This window comes from Nannobrachium achirus (genome assembly GCF_963921795.1).
Source record: "Nannobrachium achirus genome assembly, chromosome: 23".
In the NCBI taxonomy this organism is placed as follows: Eukaryota; Metazoa; Chordata; class Actinopteri; order Myctophiformes; family Myctophidae; genus Nannobrachium; species Nannobrachium achirus.
Window position 1 is genome coordinate 25,352,012 of NC_137830.1, and position 20,729 is coordinate 25,372,740.

General features: G+C 44.3%; 1 protein-coding gene across 1 annotated transcript in view; it reads left to right on the plus strand.

The window, feature by feature from the left end:
* LOC308308827 (protein kinase C-binding protein NELL2-like) overlaps nucleotides 1-20,427 on the plus strand; it is a gene marked incomplete at both ends in the record, with an annotated part of 141,601 nt that extends 121,174 nt beyond the window's left edge. Inside the window, 4 exons of the mRNA XM_080754279.1 lie at nucleotides 2,713-2,906; nucleotides 4,650-4,826; nucleotides 19,130-19,357; nucleotides 20,386-20,427. Of these exons, the coding sequence (XP_080610405.1) occupies nucleotides 2,713-2,906; nucleotides 4,650-4,826; nucleotides 19,130-19,357; nucleotides 20,386-20,427 (641 nt within the window). The remainder of the gene's footprint in view (nucleotides 1-2,712; nucleotides 2,907-4,649; nucleotides 4,827-19,129; nucleotides 19,358-20,385) is intronic.
* Nucleotides 20,428-20,729: the final 302 nt, after the last annotated feature.

Sequence of the window (20,729 nt, forward strand, 5' to 3'; positions counted from 1 at the left end):
AATGCCAGCCCATTTCAGTGTTTTTTTTACGACCACAAGAAAACGCTGTTTACACATCTATCCGTTCTGTCCATTCTTTTCAGTACCCTGGGTGACGCTAAATTCCACCATAGTTACACTCATACAACCATGCTAACAAAATGAGCAAATACCTACTTTTGCGTAGGCGCTTCACGCACCGGGTTGCCACCAGCTGCTCAGATCTTTTTTCGGAATGAAAATCAGACTTATGGGTGAGGAGGAAAGTGTGTTTTATGTATAATGCATTCTAACCTAGAATCACAACAACGCAGACACAGAATGGACCGTGCACTTCCTCGTTTTCGTTCAGTCACATGATCTGCCACTGGAGGGAGGCAAAGTGTTTTGTATGAAACCCTTGTTTGTTAAATCGGCAAAAATAATGTATTTTGAGTTGTTTTATAACAAAAATAGCCTATTCTCGTCAACCTTCGTCTGTGGCTTGGTTGCCTAATTAATAATTCTCGTCAATCTACCTCTGTGGCTTTGAAAGAGTTAAAGATGGAAAATAGTTTGTTACATGCTTCTTAGGAGAAAAGATTTGCATATTTAGCGTAATTGTGGGCTCGCCTGAAAGGCGAGAACACTATGTTATCTTCATTATTTATTTATTTTAAGTTGCGCCACGACAGTACAAAGGCAGGGCCCTTAGCCAATAAGGTGCAATTGAGGTGCGGAAAAACATCTGGGAGTGGTGTTAGCTGGAGTATTGGTTGAGCTTCACATGACAGTTAGCTCGCTGCAGAATATAGTCACGAGCGAGCCCACACTGTTTCGTAGGAACAGTATTTCTAGTTTGACATAATATTCTAAAAAGGAACAGTATAATTGAGGGTTTAAGTGGTTGTACTTGTGCATGCTTCCGGCAGCTTTTGCTAATTCTGCTTTGATGACCCGATACCAATATTCAACAGAACATCAGCGCATCCCTTCATTTCCCTGGAGAAACAGTGGTAAACAAAACGCTGGCCTCCCAATGGAGACTCATTGTGACGTCCCCTCCAGGCACATGACATCAAAACAGGAAGAGTTGCATCAAAGCCACTGCTGGCACTTTGCATGTTTGTCATGATATGCAAAAGCACCAGTCTGACAAAAGCACCAAATTCAACCAGCAGATAGCAGATCTACAAGCTCACAACGCGGCGCGATGGGACCCGTTGTGAGCTTGTAGATCGGCTATTTTTAAATAGCCAACTTATAAAATAGGGCTAAAGTGGTTTATGTATGTTTTAACGTATTATAATTTACATCTGCAAAGTAACTAGTAACTATAGTTTTCAAATAAACGTAGTGGAGTAAAAGTACAACATTTGGATCCCAGATGTAGTGGAGTAGAAGTATTGGAATTTAGAAATACTCAAGTAAACTACAAATACCTCAAAACTGTACTTAATTACAGTACTTAAGTAAAAGTACTTAGTTACTTCTGAATACTTGACTGAATTACACAGTTCCTTTTTAGAATCTTATGTCATATTATGCTACGTAAATATGCAAATCTTACCCCCTAGGTATACAGTCACGGAGGAAAACTGGAGAGAATATCCGTTTCCATTAGGACAGACCACAAATCATGTTATTCTTGACATTTAACCACTTGAACCCCAGCATGGGGGTGAACGTTCACCAAAAATAGCTGATCTACAAGCTCACACCCCAGGACCCCGCGGAACCCACTTTGAGCAACCCTGCTCTAGATTCTTCTTCTTCAGGGGTCTTCAAAGTTTTCAGGCCAAGGACCCCTTAGTTGAGAGAGAGATGAAGCAGGGACCCCCACAACCTTTTCGTAGATTCCATTTAGTTTAATCGTTTGACAGCACAATCATCAGTGTATTTTGGTTTCATGTCAGTTTGTGTTTTGAGATATTTAACCTACTTAATAAACTTGACCTTTCACTCTGTGCTTAGTCTGCTCTTTCTCCCCTCTACACCAAACCTCTTTGCCGAAAATAGCAGATTTACAAGCTCAACGCTGCGAGGCTTTGTGAGCTTGTATATCTGCTATTTTTGGCTAAAGTTCTCAGAATATGGACGTTAGGGTTCAAGTGGTTAATATAAAAAAGGAGAAAAAAAGTTTCTATCACATAAAGATTTGGAGGACCCCCTGTAGTAACTCTGAGGACCCCCTAGGGGTCCCGGACCAACTGTTGCAGACCCCTGTACTTAATTTACTTATTTTACTTCTACACTGAGCTCTGTCCAAACCGTTCTTCTTCTTATACCTGTATACAGTATATATTTAAATATTTGTCTTTTGTTGCTTTACATTTGTCTTGTCCTCTCATTTCCCCCACACACAAGGTATGCCTGAATATACAGCCTTTTTTATACCCCCCAAAACCCCAACATAAATGACAATAGTGACAAAGCAAGAAGAAAAATATGTATTTATTTTATTGGCATTACTGTAGATACCATCGGTGAAGCAGGAGCTCAACGTTTGTGTCTGTATGAACCATGGAAATTGATGTACAGGGGCAAATGACTTGCTCGACTTGTTTTGAAATGGAGATGGAAATTAACTCGGGCCACGTTTTCGTTTGAAATGAATTCCAAATATATCTTAAATGAAACATACACGTCCGCTTTCACCCTCTCTCTCTCTCCCTCTCTCCCCCCCTCTCTCTTTCTCTCTCCCCCTCTTTTTCTCTCCCTCGATCTCGCTGTCTCTCCGTCTCTCTCCACAAGACATAGACGAGTGTGAGACGGGCAGACACAGCTGTGCCAACGACACGGTGTGCATCAACGTGGAGGGCGGCTACGACTGCCGCTGTCCGCACGGCAGGAACTGCTCGGGGGACTGTCGCTATGACAACAGGGTCAAGCACAACGGACAGATCTGGGTTCTAGACAGCGACCGGTGCTCGGTGTGCTCCTGCCAGGTAAGGAACGATCCCGGAAGCATCAAATCCATCCTATAGGGCAGGGGTCTTCAACGTCTTCAGGCCAAGGACCCCTTAGTTGAGAGATAGATGAAGCAAGGACCCACAAAACCTGTTCATAGATTCCAAATAGTTTCATCGTTTGACAGCACAATCATCAGTGTATTTTGGATTCATGTCAATGTGTGTTTTCAGATATATTAACCATTTGAACCGTCAATAAAGTTGACATTTCACTCTGTACTTAGTCTGCTCTTTTTCCCCTCTATTCACCAAACCTCAAAAATAGCTGATCTACAAGCTCACAATGCCTCGAAGCGCGAGGTGTTGATCTGCTATTTTTGGCTAAAGTTCTCAGAATATGGACGCTAGGGTTCAAGTGGTTAATATAGAAAAAAGGTGAAAAAAAGGTTTCTACCACACAAACATCCTTAAATTGTCACTTTAGAAATGTGCAGATACCCTGTATACACTTATATTGTATGTTGGTCTGTTTACTTTTGAGTGAGACAATGTTAACATTTAGCTAAACATCTGGGGACTCTCCAAAATAATTTGGGGGGTCCCGACCCACAGGTTGAGAACCATTGCTATAGGGCACGGTCACAAAGAAGATTAATTCTACCAATGAGAACGGGCACGGTGGCACAGTCGGTAGCGCTGCTGCCTTACAGCTAGAAGGTCTTGGGTTCGATTCCAGCTGGGGATGCTGGGGGGCGTGTTCTCTCCTCCGCGTCATCAGTGCCCATACCCTAGGTGGGGTTGGCAAAAGGGCCTTTCCGTGTGGAGTTTGCATGTTCTCCTTGTGTCCCCTAGGTACCCTCACAAAAACATGCAGTAATCCTGGTCTCTATACTGCCTCCCCCTGGCCAGCCAGGGCGCCTGATGGAGGGAGGAGGAACTGGTTGGAATAATGTGTTGCTTCCAGCCGTTATGTCCAACCAGGGAAACTCCTCCCTGTCAGGTGAAAAAAAGCAGCTTGGACTCCTCATGCATAAGTACATTTTTGGGACTTTTTGGACAGTTTTGATTTCACCAAAAGCTACAAACAACAAAAGTCTGTTTCTGTTTGTCTGTCCCTCTCTCTCTCTCTCTCTCTCTCTCTCTCTCTCTCTCTGCTCTCTGTCTCTTTATTGTTGTTACTTCCCTGTACAGGTACATATTGTAAGAATGTACTTTAGTTTGACTTATTGAACATACTGCAGCATAGGAACGGCGAGAGATAAAAGTAATATATGAACAAAGAGAAAAAAAAAAGCAAACGTCTATACAATATACTGTTTATGAACAGTCTGTCCATAGTAGCAGCAAGAGAAGGTGATTCTACCCCTAACTACGACAAACATTTGGTGAGCATGCCGTATGCTGTAAAAAGGGGCCTGTGTGTTTGTCAATGCAGCTCTGTTATGTCATTTTCGTTTGCGAAAAAAATATTTTGCCCAATCTGTATGGCACGTTAATTAAGCAATATTACACGAGAGAGGGGGTGCGTTATCGTGGTTATTGGCACGCCAGTGATGCGGTCAGGGACGAGGTGGAGTTGAGTTCTGAAAGCATCACTGAAGTAAAGTAAAAAATCTGTTAAAATTGTGGTCTTAGTCGGCACAATTAAGTGCAGAACTTGAGTAAATGAGTTACTTGTGACCACCAGAGTTTCTCTCTCTGTCTCTCTCTGTCTCTCTCTCTCTCTCTCTCCCTCCCTCCCTCCCTCCCTCCCTCCCTCCCTCTCTCGGCCCCCTGCAGGCGGGTCAGGTGATGTGCAGGAGGATGGTGTGTGACTGTGACAACCCCACGGCGGACGTGTTCTGCTGTCCGGAGTGCGACCCCCGGGTCAGTGGGCAGTGCGTGCACCACAGCGGCCTGCTCACCTACAACAGCGGAGACACCTGGCTGGAGGGCTGCCAGCAGTGTCAGTGCATGGTGAGAGACTCGGGTGGAAGAAGAACTATACTTAAGCAATATTAAACGAGAGGGTGTGCATTATCGTGATTCGGCTCGTTCCTGCAGCAACACATGCGTGCCCATAGTCATGATAAGGCATGACCCTCGAGTTTGATATTGCGATTATTCAACAGTTACCCTTAAAAAAAACGCCAACTTCATTTCATTGTAATTCACCCTTTGTCAAGTCCCGCCCGTTGTCCTGCCCCTCTCCACACCCATTGGTTGCTGTGTCTTGGTGGGACATTCAGTGGGACACTCCATCCACTACCATGTTAATTCAGTTGCTTCGTATTGTTATTATGTGTGCTCAATTCTAATTTCAAACTTGTTTTCAGTCAAATGGAGCTGCTCAGTGGCAGCATAGTGAATCAGCATGTTTTTATATATTTTTATTTCTCCATAAATTATGTTTTAGCAAATTCAACATAAAAAAGGCGGAACCAGGGCGGGACAAGGCAGATAGAGCCTGCTGGTTGGTCAGTCAGGGACCAACCAGAAGGCTAACAAAGGGTGAATTAAGATATGCAATGGAAGGTTTTACATTTTAAATGCCAGATTTCGCTACTATGTCCCTGAACTTCACATGGAAACTGCTGGCATAGCCGCTTACAAGGCATCGCCTACGGAAACAATAATAGCGAGCCGATAGCTATTTTGCGACTGTGCACAGCTGATGTCTTTGCTTGTTGAGACCCGTTCCATTGTGCACATTATCATCACGGGTAGATAGCTATTTCAAACAATCAGATTACTTCGTCGGAACTACCTGTTTTATATCTCCTGTTTCTGTGTAGTGTGAGGTGGCTTGAGTTCTTTTGGGTCTCAAGCTACACAATTTGGGAAACTCTGACCAACACTTCGTATTTGATTGTGTGTTGGTCAAACTCTGGTCAAAGGTGTAAAGATGTGAGGATGCATTTATTTCACCTTTCAGAGTTAAGTGAAGCCTGACACTCAGCCTGAATTTTCATTTTGTTTCACTCAACTATTCAGTCTGAAAGCCCTTCCTACTGCAGCCGTTTCTGGAATGGACGTTGCCAAAGAGGCAGTCTTCGGCGATTGGTTCACCCCCTAATCAATCACAATTGTAAAAAAGCAGATGAAGTCGTTGTTAATCGACCCTTATTCATGTTGTTATGTGGCTGGCTAGCCTGTTGCTACTGTATTTGCTAACCAAGGAAACCGGCAGAACAGGAGCGCTATGTGAGTAATCAAACACAGTAAAATATGTCTGCTACTGTTGTTTCATAGCGAGATCGATAGGATCGCAAGTTACCGCACTGGGTGATGCCTTGTTTGTTTATGTTTGGGAAGGTCCGGTGCTGTTGTTTGACGCCATCGCGAGTTGAAACGATGCTGATTTGCCGTACAGACTTTCAACGAGCTATAGCCTCTCCATTGAGAGTGACTGTCAACAGACCCTGAATCGCCTGAACATATTTTTATAATGGGCGTGGCTAGCGATTCAGGGGCTGGAGCCAGGCTAGGTTAAGTCAACACTCCACCAGATTTTCCTATGCTGTGGTTCCAAATGTATAGCTAGCTGCCTCAAACCACATTTAAAGGGACCTCCACTACATCAGCTCGGGGCTCCATTTTGCCAGTGATTGAGTGAACAGAGACGCACGTTAAGATGGAAGCAGATGGAGGGGGGTTGGGTTTGACAATACTGTAGCTGCCGGTTATTCTCCTCAACGTGCCGGCCATCCATCTCGTCTGCTTGTCGCGCTCCCCGGTGTCAATAAAGTAGAATTGAAATATAAAAAGTTGAGCCAGCATATGGTCTTGAATCTTGCCTCGACACCACAGGCTGCGCCGTCTCTGTCTCTCTCTCTCTTTCTGTCTGTCTGTCTGTCTGTCTGTCTGTCTGTCTGTCTATCTGTCTGTCTGTCTCTCTCTGACCCGTTCTTCATTTGTGTCCCAATCTCCCCAGGAGCCAGTCATTGCAATTTTTTTCATTTTCATTTTTTCATTTCATTTGAAAGCTGGGGATCATAGCTACAAAATGATATATTGGTTGTGGAGATTGACCCAACAGTTTTGAAGATATGGCTTATAGAATGATGCCATGCTGAAATAGTACTTTTGAGATATTCAAGTTTTAAATAAATTTCTAACCTGCAATGACCTGACTCCGCCACATGGGGAGCAATCTTCAATTCAATCTTCAATTCAAAGAAGCTTTATTGGCATGAGAACACAAACGTTTACACAGTGGTGGAAAAAGTACCAACATTTTATAATAAAGTAAAGTATCAATTCTGCAATGTAGAATCACTCTGTTACAAGTAAAAGTCCAGAATAAAAAATGTACTTGAGTAAAAGTACAAAAGTATTGGTATCCAAATGTACTTAAAGTACCAAAAGTAAAAGTACAAAATGTTTGAAAATAGCAGATCTACAAGCTCACAACGCGTCGCACCGCAATGCGTTGTGAGCTTGTAGATCGTCTATTTTCAAATAGCCTTGGTATAACATAGGGCTAAAGTGGTTTATGTATGTTTTAAACTTTAGTTATTGCTCTCTAAAAAGATAATGCCACAACAGCATCTCAAGCATTATTGGGCTAAATGTAAAGACGCTACAGTGCGCCAACCGTGAAGCAGTTTAACCAATTTGCTACATACGTCTACACAAACGGTCAGATTACAAAGATAAATTGCTTAGTGAAGGCTCACAGATGTCACCATAGGGTACGCTCCAGCAGAATGTCCCGTAATGATCGTATTATTTAATGAGGAGCATTTTAATCCGATCGGTCGTCGTTTCCTTAAAAAGGTATTAATGTATCTAAGTGCAGTACACCTCGCAACCGATGGGGTCGCATGGCTGAAAAACAACAGAAAATGGCATCTGATCGGATTAAAATGCAGTTTATTAAGCAATACGAAAGATACGGGTAATTCTGCTTGAGCGTACCATACTGTGACATCTGTGAGACTTCAGTAAGCACGTTATCTTTGAAATATGAAGGTTTTTGTAGACGTACGTAGCAAATAGGATTAACTGCTCAACACGAGGTTGAAGTGAACCTATTACGTGTGCAACAGGGCTAACTGTGCTAAATGTAGCATAATCAGTGTTTGTGTAACTTCAGCCAGAAGGATTATTTGACCTGATAATAAAACACAATCTACAGGCTTAACCGCCTCGCGTTGTGAGCTTGTAGAAGAGAGCAACAATAGAGTTGGGTCACGTTTTATTTGTTTATAGCCTGCAGCTAGCGCTGCAGCTAGCGCTAGCTAACGCTAGCTAGCGTTAGCCGTTAGCCACTCATAGCCAGTCAACCAGAATAGTCTACTCTAAAGTCAACTTTCCGACGGCGAGTGAACGATTGCATTCCATCCATGTTTTCTTGGATGTCAATTTATTGTCCAAAAAAACAAACACCCTGAACGTTAGAATTAGATAGTTTAGGACGACACTGATCTATTCAATGCTAAGCTAACTCAGTGACAAAGGAAGCTTCCGCACCGGAGCATACGTCACAGACGTCTCCAGGCCGCTCCAGGATCATTTCACCAGCGTAGAAGAAGAAACAGCGGAAGTCAAGAACGGCGGAAGAATAATAAATAATAATACACAAAATCATACATTACGTGGTTAATAATTGTTCATTTGGAACACACGTGGCATTAAATTAATGGGATAAATACTGTGGGTTGCTTCGCTAAGTAATGGAGTCCCGATATTACCGCATTTGGCTACAAACGGCTAACAAAGGCTGGCTAGTTAGCATTTTAGCTAATATAAACTGGGAGGACTAACAGAATTATGTACCGATCTCTCACATTAATTTAAAAAAGTCTTATTTACATGCAGAGTTAAGCTCTGGCGTTTAAGTGAAATGTAGCCTAGATATTATGAGATGCTGTTGTGGCATAAAAAAAAAAAGAGCAAAAAAAAAAAAAAAAATCATTTTGGCTACAGGGAATAATGACAGTCCCCGAGATGACTAGCTGCTGGGGGTGCTGGGACACATTTGTCTTTTGTTCCTTTGTTCTGTCCCATGTTGTTTTTGCCTCTCGTTCACTTCTTGCTTTTTAACACATTGGCCGCCATTTTAACATTGACTGTATGGCTCTCCTGCCATTTTGTTTAAGCATTTTCTTCATAGTTATACATTTTTCCTAAATTCCCTGTTTGCACGAAAATGTCATACAGTGCCTGAAATAAAAGAGGACATCCTCTAGTCTCTCCAAAAAATATTTTTTTGTATGTACGATGTAGCAATCTAGAGTTTCAGCCATTTCAAACCCCTTGTTTTTTCAAAATCCAGGTGGAAATTCAAAATAATTGGAGTTATTGACCTTTTTGTGAATGATCTGTTTTCAAGTGGATAACTCACTTGATATTTGTCTTTATGGCTTCAGGCATTATCAGATAAGTGTACTAATGTAATTATGTAATAGGATTTTTTTTTTTTGAATTTTCTGTTTAGAAAAATGCAGAGAAAAATATTTTTATTGGCTATGTCTGACCATAAAACTCAGCAATTTCACATACTATGTCTATATTGCAGTATTTCTGTGAGTATTTCTGTGAGCCCCCACTTGGGGGTGCTTTCTCTCTGTCTCTGTGTGCTGCTGTTGGTGGTTTTTGCCTGTACAGGTGCACACACACAAATAGACATCAAAGGGGGCATGAGTCTTTTTTCTAACATGTCCTAGAATGTGAAAATAGCAGATCTACAAGCTCTACACGCTCAACACATCGCTCTGTGACACATTGAGAGACATTGAGAGCTTGTAGAGCTTGTAGATCTGCTATTTTCACATTCTAGGACATGTTAGAAAAATGTCTCCCCCTGCCCCTAAAAAAATCCTCTGCACTGCCCTGCTAAACAGCTCTGGTGCGTCTTTGCTAATGAGGCTTATCGACAGTAGTTGATCACTTGCTTTTTGGGGGGAGCGGTTGGTCCATGGACCGCCACCTGGTTCCCTGAGAAGTGTTGGCTGGAGACCAGGGTAGTGAGAGGACGGACCCCCTTCAGATCACATCGCCAGGGACCACTTCAACTGGATCGTGTCTGTCGTGTGAACTTTATGTAATCGGGTGGTTTATTGATTGATTTTACAACGTTGTGTAACAGTTGATTATCGTGTTCCCATTGCTCTGCGGAGCGAAGCGTTGGGCCCGCGGACCCCCTATTGGTTCCATTAGAAAGGCGACCAGGGACCCCCCCTTTGGCCTTTGCAAAGGACCGCCTGGCGCCAATGGCCTGCTTGGCTGCTTGTGGAGAATGTGGACTAACATACCATTACAATACAATATATTATAGCCTGGATATATGGATTATAACCATGGTGTGGATTCTAATCAACCATCAGCATTCTCAGGTATGTTTTAGAAGCATTTATATGGCGAATTGGCGATATTTTTTTTGTGTCTTGAGAGAGAGAGAGAGAGAGAGAGAGAGGCAGATCTCTGATTTATGGGACTGTGCTGATCAGGGGGACCACTGAAACAGACAGTGGTCCGTGGACCAGCCAGCTAAGAGATGTGCACACACACACACACACACACACACACACACACACACACACACACACACACACACACACACACACACACACACACACACACACACACACACACACACAGCTGTTCTAACACTTTTTTTCTTCTCTTTTTTTTCCGGCTGCCAGCCTTGTGTGCTCAAATGCGTCACTTTGCCAGTTCACTGTGCGTTATGGGGAGATTTATACATTTGTATTGCAATTTATACATTATTACAGTCTTTTTTTCAAACACACTTACTTTGATGTGTGATATTTTTGGTTCCCTTTATGACAGAAGGCTCAAACTTTGTCACGGGCTGGGGAAGAGTGTAATTAAACATGACATCTATCTATAAATGCGACAAATCTCTGTCTGTTTGTTTGTTTGTTTGTTTGTTTGTAATCCGCGTATCTCGAGAACCGTTCGTCCCACCGGCTTCAGATTCGGCACGCGCGTTCCCCGCCGCTGCGCGGAGTGCAGTGCCAGGCCTCGACCCGACCCGACTCGCGGTTTTCCGAAACCGGCGCGAAACGTTCGGAATCTCCTTATGCGGAGCTGATTGTTGACATCAGGCTGTTCCGGAGAAAATCGGCGCAAGCGCTGAGTCATTGTGACATCACTTCATAAAAGGCTCTGACATCACGTACGCCACATGAGTCAACACAAAATCTCTGTGAATGTGTATGTATGTATGTAATCCGCGTATCTCGAGAACCCTTCTTCCCACCGGCACGCGCGTTCTCCAGATATGGGCATAAAGTCTGACATCAGAGTTTTCCGCAACCGGTACTGTTTGTGCAGAGATCTTCATATATGGGCATAAGTGGACAAAGACAAACAGATGGTCAAAACGGGTCCTATGACAACAGGTATATTGGGGTTTGCATTAAAGGGTGGGGCATTCATGGGGTTTGCATTAAAGGGTGGGGCATTCATTCCCTAAAATTCGGCACGTGCGTTCCCCACCGCAGCAGGTAGTGCAGTGCTCGGCCTCGACCCGACCCGACCCGATACACGATTTTCTGGAACCAGCACGAAAGGTTCGGATTCTGATGTCTGACATCAGGATTTTCCGGAACTGGCACTGTGTCTGCATAGATCTCCATATATGGGCATAAAATGGATGCAGACAGACAAATACAGATATCTCCATATATGGGCATAAATGGACACAGGCAAACAGATGGTCAAAGATCTCCATATATGGGCATAAAGTGGACGCAGACAGACAGATACAGATATCTCCATATATGGGCATAAATGGACACAGGCAAACAGATGGTCAAAACGGGTCCTATGACAACAGGTATAATGGGGTTTGCATTAAGTTTGTCTCCTCCTCCATCTGTTTGTCTGTGTCCCTTTATTCCCATTATGGAGATCTCTGTATCTGTCTGTGCCTCCGACTGTGTTGCAGACACAGTGCCGGTTCCCCCTTTAATGCAAACCCCATTATACCTGTTGTCATAGGACCCGTTTTGACCATCTGTTTGAAAAAGCGACAGAAATCTCATATATGGGCATAAAATGGACGCAGATAAACAGATATCTCCATATATGGCATATATGGGCATACAATGGATGCAGAATCACAAAGATCTCCATATACGGGCATAAAAGGGACACAGACAGACAGATACAGAGATCTCCATATATGGGCATAAAATGGACGCAGATAGACAGATATCTCCATATATGGGCATATATGGGCATAAAATGGACCCAGAACTATAACTGCAGTGATCTCCATATATGGACATAAAATGGACACCGACAGACAGACAGATACAGATATACGCCAGGAGTCAACAAAAAATCTCTGTGAATGTGTATGTATGTATGTGAATCTCGAGAACCGTTCTTCCCACCGGCACGCGCGTTCTCCAGATATGGGCATAAAATGAATCCCCGAATGCGGAGCTGATGTCTGACATCAGAGTTTTCCGCAACCGGTACTGTGTGTGCAGAGATCTCCATATATTGGGGTTTGCATTAAAGGGTGGGGACAAAGGCTAACAGAAGGCAAACAGATGGTCAAAACGGGTCCTATGACAACATGACAACAGGTATATTGGGGTTTGCATTAAAGGGTGGGGACAAAGGCTAACAGAAGGCAAACAGATGGTCAAAACGGGTCCTATGACAACAGGTATATTGGGGTTTGCATTAAAGGGTGGGGACAAAGGCTAACAGATGGTCAAAACGGGTCCTATGACAACAGGTATATTGGGGTTTGCATTAAAGGGTGGGGCAGGCATAAAATGGACGCAAATAGACAGATATCTCCATATATGGGCATATGGGCATATTGGGGTTTGCATTAAAGGGTGGGGACAAAGGCTAACAGAAGGCAAACAGATGGTCAAAACGGGTCCTATGACAACAGGTATATTGGGGTTTGCATTAAAGGGTGGGGACAAAGGCTAACAGATGGTCAAAACGGGTCCTATGACAACAGGTATATTGGGGTTTGCATTAAAGGGTGGGGCAGGCATAAAATGGACGCAAATAGACAGATATCTCCATATATGGGCATATGGGCATAAAATGGGCCCAGAACTATATCTGCACTGATCTCCATATATGGACATAAAATGGACGCCGACAGACAGACAGATACAGATATCTCCATATATGGGCATAAATGGACACAGGCAAACAGATGGTCAAAACAGGTCCTATGACAACAGGTATAATGGGGTTTGCATTAAAGGGCGGGGCATTCATTCTCTATTTACATCGTTCCCGAGTTGGCCAGGTCGCCGACTAGACGCTGGGCCGCCCGAAGGGCGGCCCAGCTTCTAGTTATATAAAAGCTAATTCTCGGGACTATCGGGCCTGGCGGGGAACGACATTGGGATTTTCTCGGGACTATCGGGGGAGGCGGTAAATGAGTTAAAGAGGTGGTGCCTATGAAGTTAACAGCCTCCTAATAGACCACGGGCTAGGGTTATAATGTGCAAATTAGCCTTCCCTGTGTATTGTTGGTTACTTCCTGAAAGCTGAGAGCCTCCAGGCCATAATCATCCCCTCCCCTTTTACCAATCACCCAACACTGTGGGTGTGGCTAACTTCAGCTGGGTCACCACCCACCAGACAACCAGGCATACTTAATGAACTGGTGGGTGTGGCCACATAAAAAACATAATTTTAACACTTTTTTTTGCAAAAAATCTTCCTCCCAGTATAACCATAATACCTGATCATCATGTTTTAGGGGGAGAAAAAATCATGGCAACCCATCTTTAAAGATCCTGTCTGGTGTTTTTCTGTTCCTGTATGTCCTCTCTTCTCTTTCTCTCAACCCCCTCTCAGCCTCTCCTCTCCTCTCCTCTCCTCTCCTCTCCTCTCCTTTTTTAAGTGTTGATCATAAAGATGAACAAGCTGTTGACGTGTCAACAGATTGTTGCTTTAGAAGCATTGTGTGCGCGCAAGCGTGTATGCATTTGTGTGTGTGTGTGTGTGTGTGTGTGTGTGTGTGTGTGTGTGTGTGTGTGTGTGTGTGTGTGTGTGTGTGTGTGTGTGTGATTGAATGCTTGCATCCGTGTATCCCCCTTGTGATGTCCATAAATCATCTTTACAAGTGTATTCTGTCCCCAAAGGGTGTGTGTGTGTGTGTGTGTGTGTGTGTGTGTGTGTGTGTGTGTGTGTGTGTGTGTGTGTGTGTGTGTGTGTGTGTGTGTGTGTGTGTGTGTGTGTGTGCGTGCGTGCGTGCGTGCGTGCGTGCGTGCGTGCGTGCGTGCGTGCGTGTGTACTATTGCCATAACCATCATTCAGTGGAATCTTTGGGGGTCCTATGGCAATTGCCAATTAAACTCAAATTAAATTATTTTCTGCATATTTTCTCCTGTTTGGAATGATACATCCTTACATAACATATATTTCATCCTGCTGGGGAAATTACATTTTCAGCTTCACCCAGCTGATTGCTGCTCAAGTGGTCAGACTTGAGCGCAAGTGGGGGAGGCAGTTGGGGGTTTTTGAAATAGCGGCTTAAGTGGTTACTGTTTTTTTTTTTTGCCATACTCAGTGGTTGTCCCCCCCCCACCCCCCATAGACAAGTGGGAATGTTGCCTTCCTCCCTCTTCCCATAACTGAGTCGATGAATTGACATATGAAAATGGTTCATTGATATCAAGCAATGGGCAAACCTCACTGGTTTAAAGACGTCTCCGTCAGTTGTTTCTTCTAAATTGGTCAGGTCAGGCAGAAATGCTGCGCTGAGCGAGCGGCTGTTATCTCCAAAGGAAAGAAGGTACCACCGCTCAATGCCTATAATGCTAAATGTCCTTTATGAGCTATCTGGCTCCACTGAGCTCGCCTCAACTCTCTGAGTAAAAGACGTGGGTTTAATAGTTTCCATTCTGTTGTACTGAGATACCGTATTATTCCCCCCAATACATTAACAACACACTCGTCCACCTCTTCCAAAATGGGACACACACGCGCACATTTTGTCTCTTAATTAAAAAGAGATATATAATGATTACAGTAAATGCCTTTTTTGGTTTATATTGGCATACAAAAATGTCCTCACAAGTATAGTTATATAAACGTGCGTGCGTGTGTGCGTGCATGTGCGCGTACGTGCGTGCACGCTTGGCCTAATGAAATCTCATGGCCTGTGAAATGCCCTGTCTAGGAGGCTAGGAGTGCAGCTTCGTAAATGAGATTTGTAGGTGCTTCATCCTTGTCACGGTGGAAGGAGCCCATGCCACTGGGACCCCCAGTGGGCCCTGAAACCCCTCACCAGTCCAAACCCCGTCGTATATCGCAGCGCACTCCCACGGCTCGTTTGTCTTGTCTTACACAGAGCTAAAACGAACGGACGAGAGCGTGACCCACTTTTCAGAGCTAAACCAGGAGCTAAACCGGTGCTTCTTGTCGAGGTACGGCTGTGGAAAGTGTGAGTGTGAATGTAAATACAGAGAGGGTACAAATGGAACCAACGTGGGCCATTATGGGTAGATTATGTTCCACTTGCACCACTCTCTTACACGTGGGTAAATGAATATTCAAGACTTTCCAGTGTATACAGTATGCTTCTTCTCAAGGTCCGGTACCCATTGAGACCGGGAAAGCATCTTTGTCCCAACTCGGTTTAACCACCTTAAACATATTTTATACTTTGGCTGTTCAGAAATAGCAGATATACAAGCTCATATGAGCTTGTAGATCTGTATTTTGAAACATTGTGAAAATGTGTGCAAATGTACAGAACAAAGTATATACCGTATATTGCTTCTGGGGGTCCCTGGAACAAAATATTTTGAGTGGCCAAACACATATAGGGGTCCGGCTTGACATGGAAAACACACCACTAGCCTCTGGGATCAATACCATTTTCAGGTTTCTGATCCGGTCCGGAGCGGAAATAACTTTTGTAGTTTTCGCGTCATTTTGTGGTTATCAGTTGGCCAGAACCACCACTGGTGACGTGCACCTCCAAAATGATTCCCCATGTTTCTTGATGCAATGTGTTTAAAAATCCTTTCTATTAGTTCTTAGTTAGATTAACTGTTGCAGCCCTAAAATGCTACACTCATACAGTAGGTGTCTTTGTCTGTTGTATGCAGCAGGGGGCTGAAGACAATCCTCGTTTGCAATATGAGGCTTTGATGAAACACCCGCACTTAGTTGTGAGTTGTGACTTTGGTGAAGAGAGAGGGCTGTGACACATGATTTGGCAGGAGAATTAAATATGAAAGCCAAGCAAAAACACACCACACGTTGTGCGTGCCTGCTTGCGTGCGTGCATGCCAGTGTGCGTGCGTGTGTGTGCCTGCAATAAGAAGGAATTGATCCATCTACTAACCTAGTATTTCGTTCACAAAATAATGAAGGGACTCAGTGCTATAATAAGATACTGTATAATGTGCCTATCAAAACCTCCACCGGCTGTCCTTCCGTCCGTCAGTCAGTCAGTCAGTCAGTCAGTCAGTCAGTCAGTCAGTCAGTCAGTCAGTCAGTCACACGTCACACGTCACACTTTTGCCCTGCTCATATCTCCGCAACCGTTGCCCCGATGCATGCCAAATTTTGCACACACACTCCTTGCCTGCCAAACCACAACCTCAATTCTCACATGGCCCTCTTCTAGCGCCACCATGAGGCCGATTCTTGCAAAACACATTTTTGGACACTGCTCCTACAATTTTTGCCCTAAAATCACGCAAATCGGTACACAGTATGTCTACACTCATTTCATCAACATGGATCTGTCTGATTTAGCGCCACCTTCAGGACGATTTTTTAAAACACATTTTTGGACACTACTCCTACAGATTTCGCCCTAAAATCACGCAAATCGCTACACAGTTGCCCTCATTTATCAATGGAGTGTAAAAAACTGTGTATTTTTTCCCCCAAAATTTTGCGTAGGGCAACGTTTATGTGGCATTTACGAAAACGTCCTAAACAGACACACCTGGCGTACATTTGATCCCAGCGTTGATAAATGCGCAGGCTGAAATTTAAATAACACGCCCTTAATTATTCTCGAAACGCCCCGATTTTACGACTAGAACAACCTGAATACGACCTAACAACGAAAGGAAAGCCAATAGAAGAGAGTTTACTCCACGCTTCAAGTTCAATCCCATGTCCAGTCCCACACAGACCACGCACACATGCAGGCACGCACCACCAAGCCCAGCAGCATTTTGGTTCACTGTGGAACCATTACCATTTATTTTGTATAGTAAGCTTGCAGCCTACATGAGTGACACCACACCAGTCATTGTCACGAATGGAATATATTAATTTAACCCAATATCGGCGACGGCGCAGTGCGCGTTTGAGTGCTTACAAAAAATAAAAAAATAAAGCAAAATCATCATCATGGATTCTCGAAACCACGGGATGCCGTGCATGCGATGTTACTGAGAGATACTGACAAGGAGGCAGTTATAATCTGAAGGTTTATAACGTGTCAACAGATTGTTGCTTTAGAAGCATTGTGTGCTTCCTTCGGCCTATACGCATTTGGTCCTTTCGCCTGGCATTTTCGCCGTGGAGGAGAGTCTTTTCACCTACCTGAGCCATTTCGCCTATACCCTCAATTCTGCTGTCAGACTGTCCATGTTTGCATATTATCTCTTTGTCATTTAAATATCATAGTGACTGTGAGAGTGGTGTTACATGTCAAACCTACACAAGGCTATCCTATATGCACTCCATACGGGCTGGTCTTCTCCCCGGTGGGCCGTGGACCCCCAAATAAATCATCCGCAGCGTGCGTGCGCTGGGCTGGGCACAGCCAGGTTTGGACCTTCGGGTTTTATCCATATTTAAAAGGACTCGCGTCACTGTATAAATTGGAGGCTCACGCCTCACGGTAATGTAAGATCACAGCGGCGCCGCGCTGGTCCCGAAAATGCTCTCGCATGCGTTCGTAGGCTATATGTGCTTGTTCTGAGCCAGATCTGCAATCTTAAGATTTAGACTGTTAAAGCACTTAACAGTAGATTGCTTCCATATTGCTCGATTTTAATTGCTTGTCATTGTAACTTGGAAATACAATCGGCGTGCATGTCCATGATGTAGCTGGCTATAATATGCTTTTATAAAATGTTATCTTTTCACAGGATTATTTATTATGGTGTTGGATATACATTTTCGAGTGGATACATGTGTCCATTGCCTGTCAAATAGTTAGACAATGCTGCTCCGCACGTCTACAATGAAACAAAGTGGTGTAGGATGAATCCTACACCACCTCTGGACTTGACGTGCGATTTGATCCTACCCTACGCCAACGTCAAAGTCAAGTTGAAATGATAAATGTCGAGACTTTCCTAAATTTCGGTGTACACCCAAATTTTGATCTGCACCACGTTGATAAATGAGGGCCAGTATGTCTACACTCATGTCATCAACATGGATCTGTCCCATATAGCGCCACCTTCATGCCGATTTTTTAAAACACATTTTTGGACACTACTCCTACACATTTTGCCCTAAAATCACGCAAATCGGTACACAGTATGTCTACACTCATCTCATCAACATGGATCTGTCCCATATAGCGCCACCGTCAGGCCGCTTTTTTCAAACACATTTTTGGACACTGCTCCTACACATTTTGGCCTAAAATCACACTGCGACCTGGCGGTCGCTTATCTCCCGATTAGGGAGTCTTACTGGTACTAAACCAAATTTCATTCTGATTTAAGACGGCTTTAGCTACCCAAGCTCACTAAAGAGCAGGGGCCAGTTGCATGAAAACATCTCAAGGTAACCAATTAAGCCTTATCGTTACCTTTTTTTTGTGTGTAAATGAATTCCTTGCTTTATCGTACAAAGTCATCATACAAACAGTTTTACACAAATGTAGTGAAAATAGGTGGGCATTGAGGGTTGTTCATTTTTCAGGAGATAAAAAAACATCCAGCTCAAATTAGAGTTAGAAGGTTTTGCCGACGTGCTTTTTACTACTTGGTTCAATTGGTTCAATACTCAGACGTAAATGGTGGTCAATAGCACTGAACTGATGCATACAAACGAAATTGTAAAATTAGCCTTATAGTTTTATTTAGTTTTCATCAGTGAAAAAAAGGTAGTCGATCACATTTTCTTAGTCGACAAAATAAACGGGTGAGTGTTGTTCCGACACACATTACTCCGACGCTGCGTCGGTCCGTCTCTCCCCATTACTAACCGTATCTCTAACCCTAACCGCACATGTAGCCGCGTAGTTCAGAGTAATGAGACATCGGACTGGCGTGTGCCCCCCGAAATTAACTTTGCTGTACCTGTATGTGTCTCTCTTCCTCCAGAGTGGCGAGGTGGACTGCTGGCCCGTGTCCTGCACCCCGGTGTCCGACTGCGAGTTCAGTGCCGTGCCGGAGGGCGAGTGCTGCCCGCGCTGCGTGGCCGACCCCTGCCTGGCCGACGCCGTGCACAACGGGGTGGCCAGGACGTGCACGGACGAGGGCGGCGCCAGCCGCTTCAGCGGCGCCACCTGGACCAAGCACGGCACCGAGTGCACGCGCTGCCAGTGCAAGGTGACGACCCGTATAGGACCCGTAGAACACTGGTTCTCAACCTTTTCAGGCCGCGACCCCCCCAAATAATCATATTGTCAAAATATCAAAATATTCCCCAAAAAAGCAAGATTTCTTTTCCAGGAATTTCATGTAGAAAACCAAGAAGAATCAAAGACATTTGATTCATGAATTCATAAATTGTGAAAATATCCAATCTAGAAGCTCACAGTCACAACGCAGCACAAAGCGACGCTTTGTGTGGTCCCGGGCACACATATATCTCTTTCTGCTGTAGAAGCACAGTGGTTCTCAACCTTTACAGGCCACGACCCCTCAAAATAATCAGATTTGAACTGGGGACCCCCCCAACACACACACGCACGCACGCACGCACGCACGCACGCACACACACACACACACACACACACACACACACACACACACACACACACACACACACACACACACACACACACACACACACACACACACACACAGAGTTAGGCTATGTACGATATTTGCAGGGATACATGCTTGGTGAAATGCACACAACGCAGAAGCATTGGAAGCATATTACATGCATGTGTTAGCAGAAACATTTAGATGCATGTACTCACACTCCTGCACACAGGTGAACACAATCCCATTCAATCAAGCAAACAATCAAGCCTTTTACTGGATTGAATGGCTGTCCTTCAGTCTGCCTTTTCAGACTGGCCGAAGGAATTCGCCAAGGATAGACGCACACGTGCACACGCACACACACACACACACACACAGACACACACACACACACACACGCACACACGCACACACACACACACACACACACACACACACACACACACACACACCACGCACACGCACACGCACACCCACACCCACACGCACTCTCACACACACAGACAAAATAGCAAATAAATCAAGGCTAACCTTGAAAGCATTTCTGCCTGCTTCACTCACTCACTCTCTCTCTCTCTCTCTCTCTCTCTCTCTCTCTCTCTCTCTCTCTCTCTCTCTCTCTCTCTTTGTCTCTCTCTCTACAGAATGGACATGTTTGCTGTTCAGTGGACCCGCTCTGCCTCTAGTCTCTACAAAAACCACAAGCGTGTTTGTAAAACAAAAAGAGAGAAAATAACCACCTCATCTCCATCTTTGTAAAGCCCCAACATTACCACCCCCCGGAAAAAAACTGCAACTCTCTCTCCCTCTCCCTCTCTCTGTCTCTCTCTGTCTCTCTCCCTCTCCCCCTCTGTTCACATACATGTTTATACCAAAAACATTGTACTACTCTCTACTCAGACAGACTGTGATGCGAGACACAGGTTGTCCAGCTGTGGTCCTCCACCCAGCCGCCCACGGTATATAGGCTACACAGGACGAGAGGCGC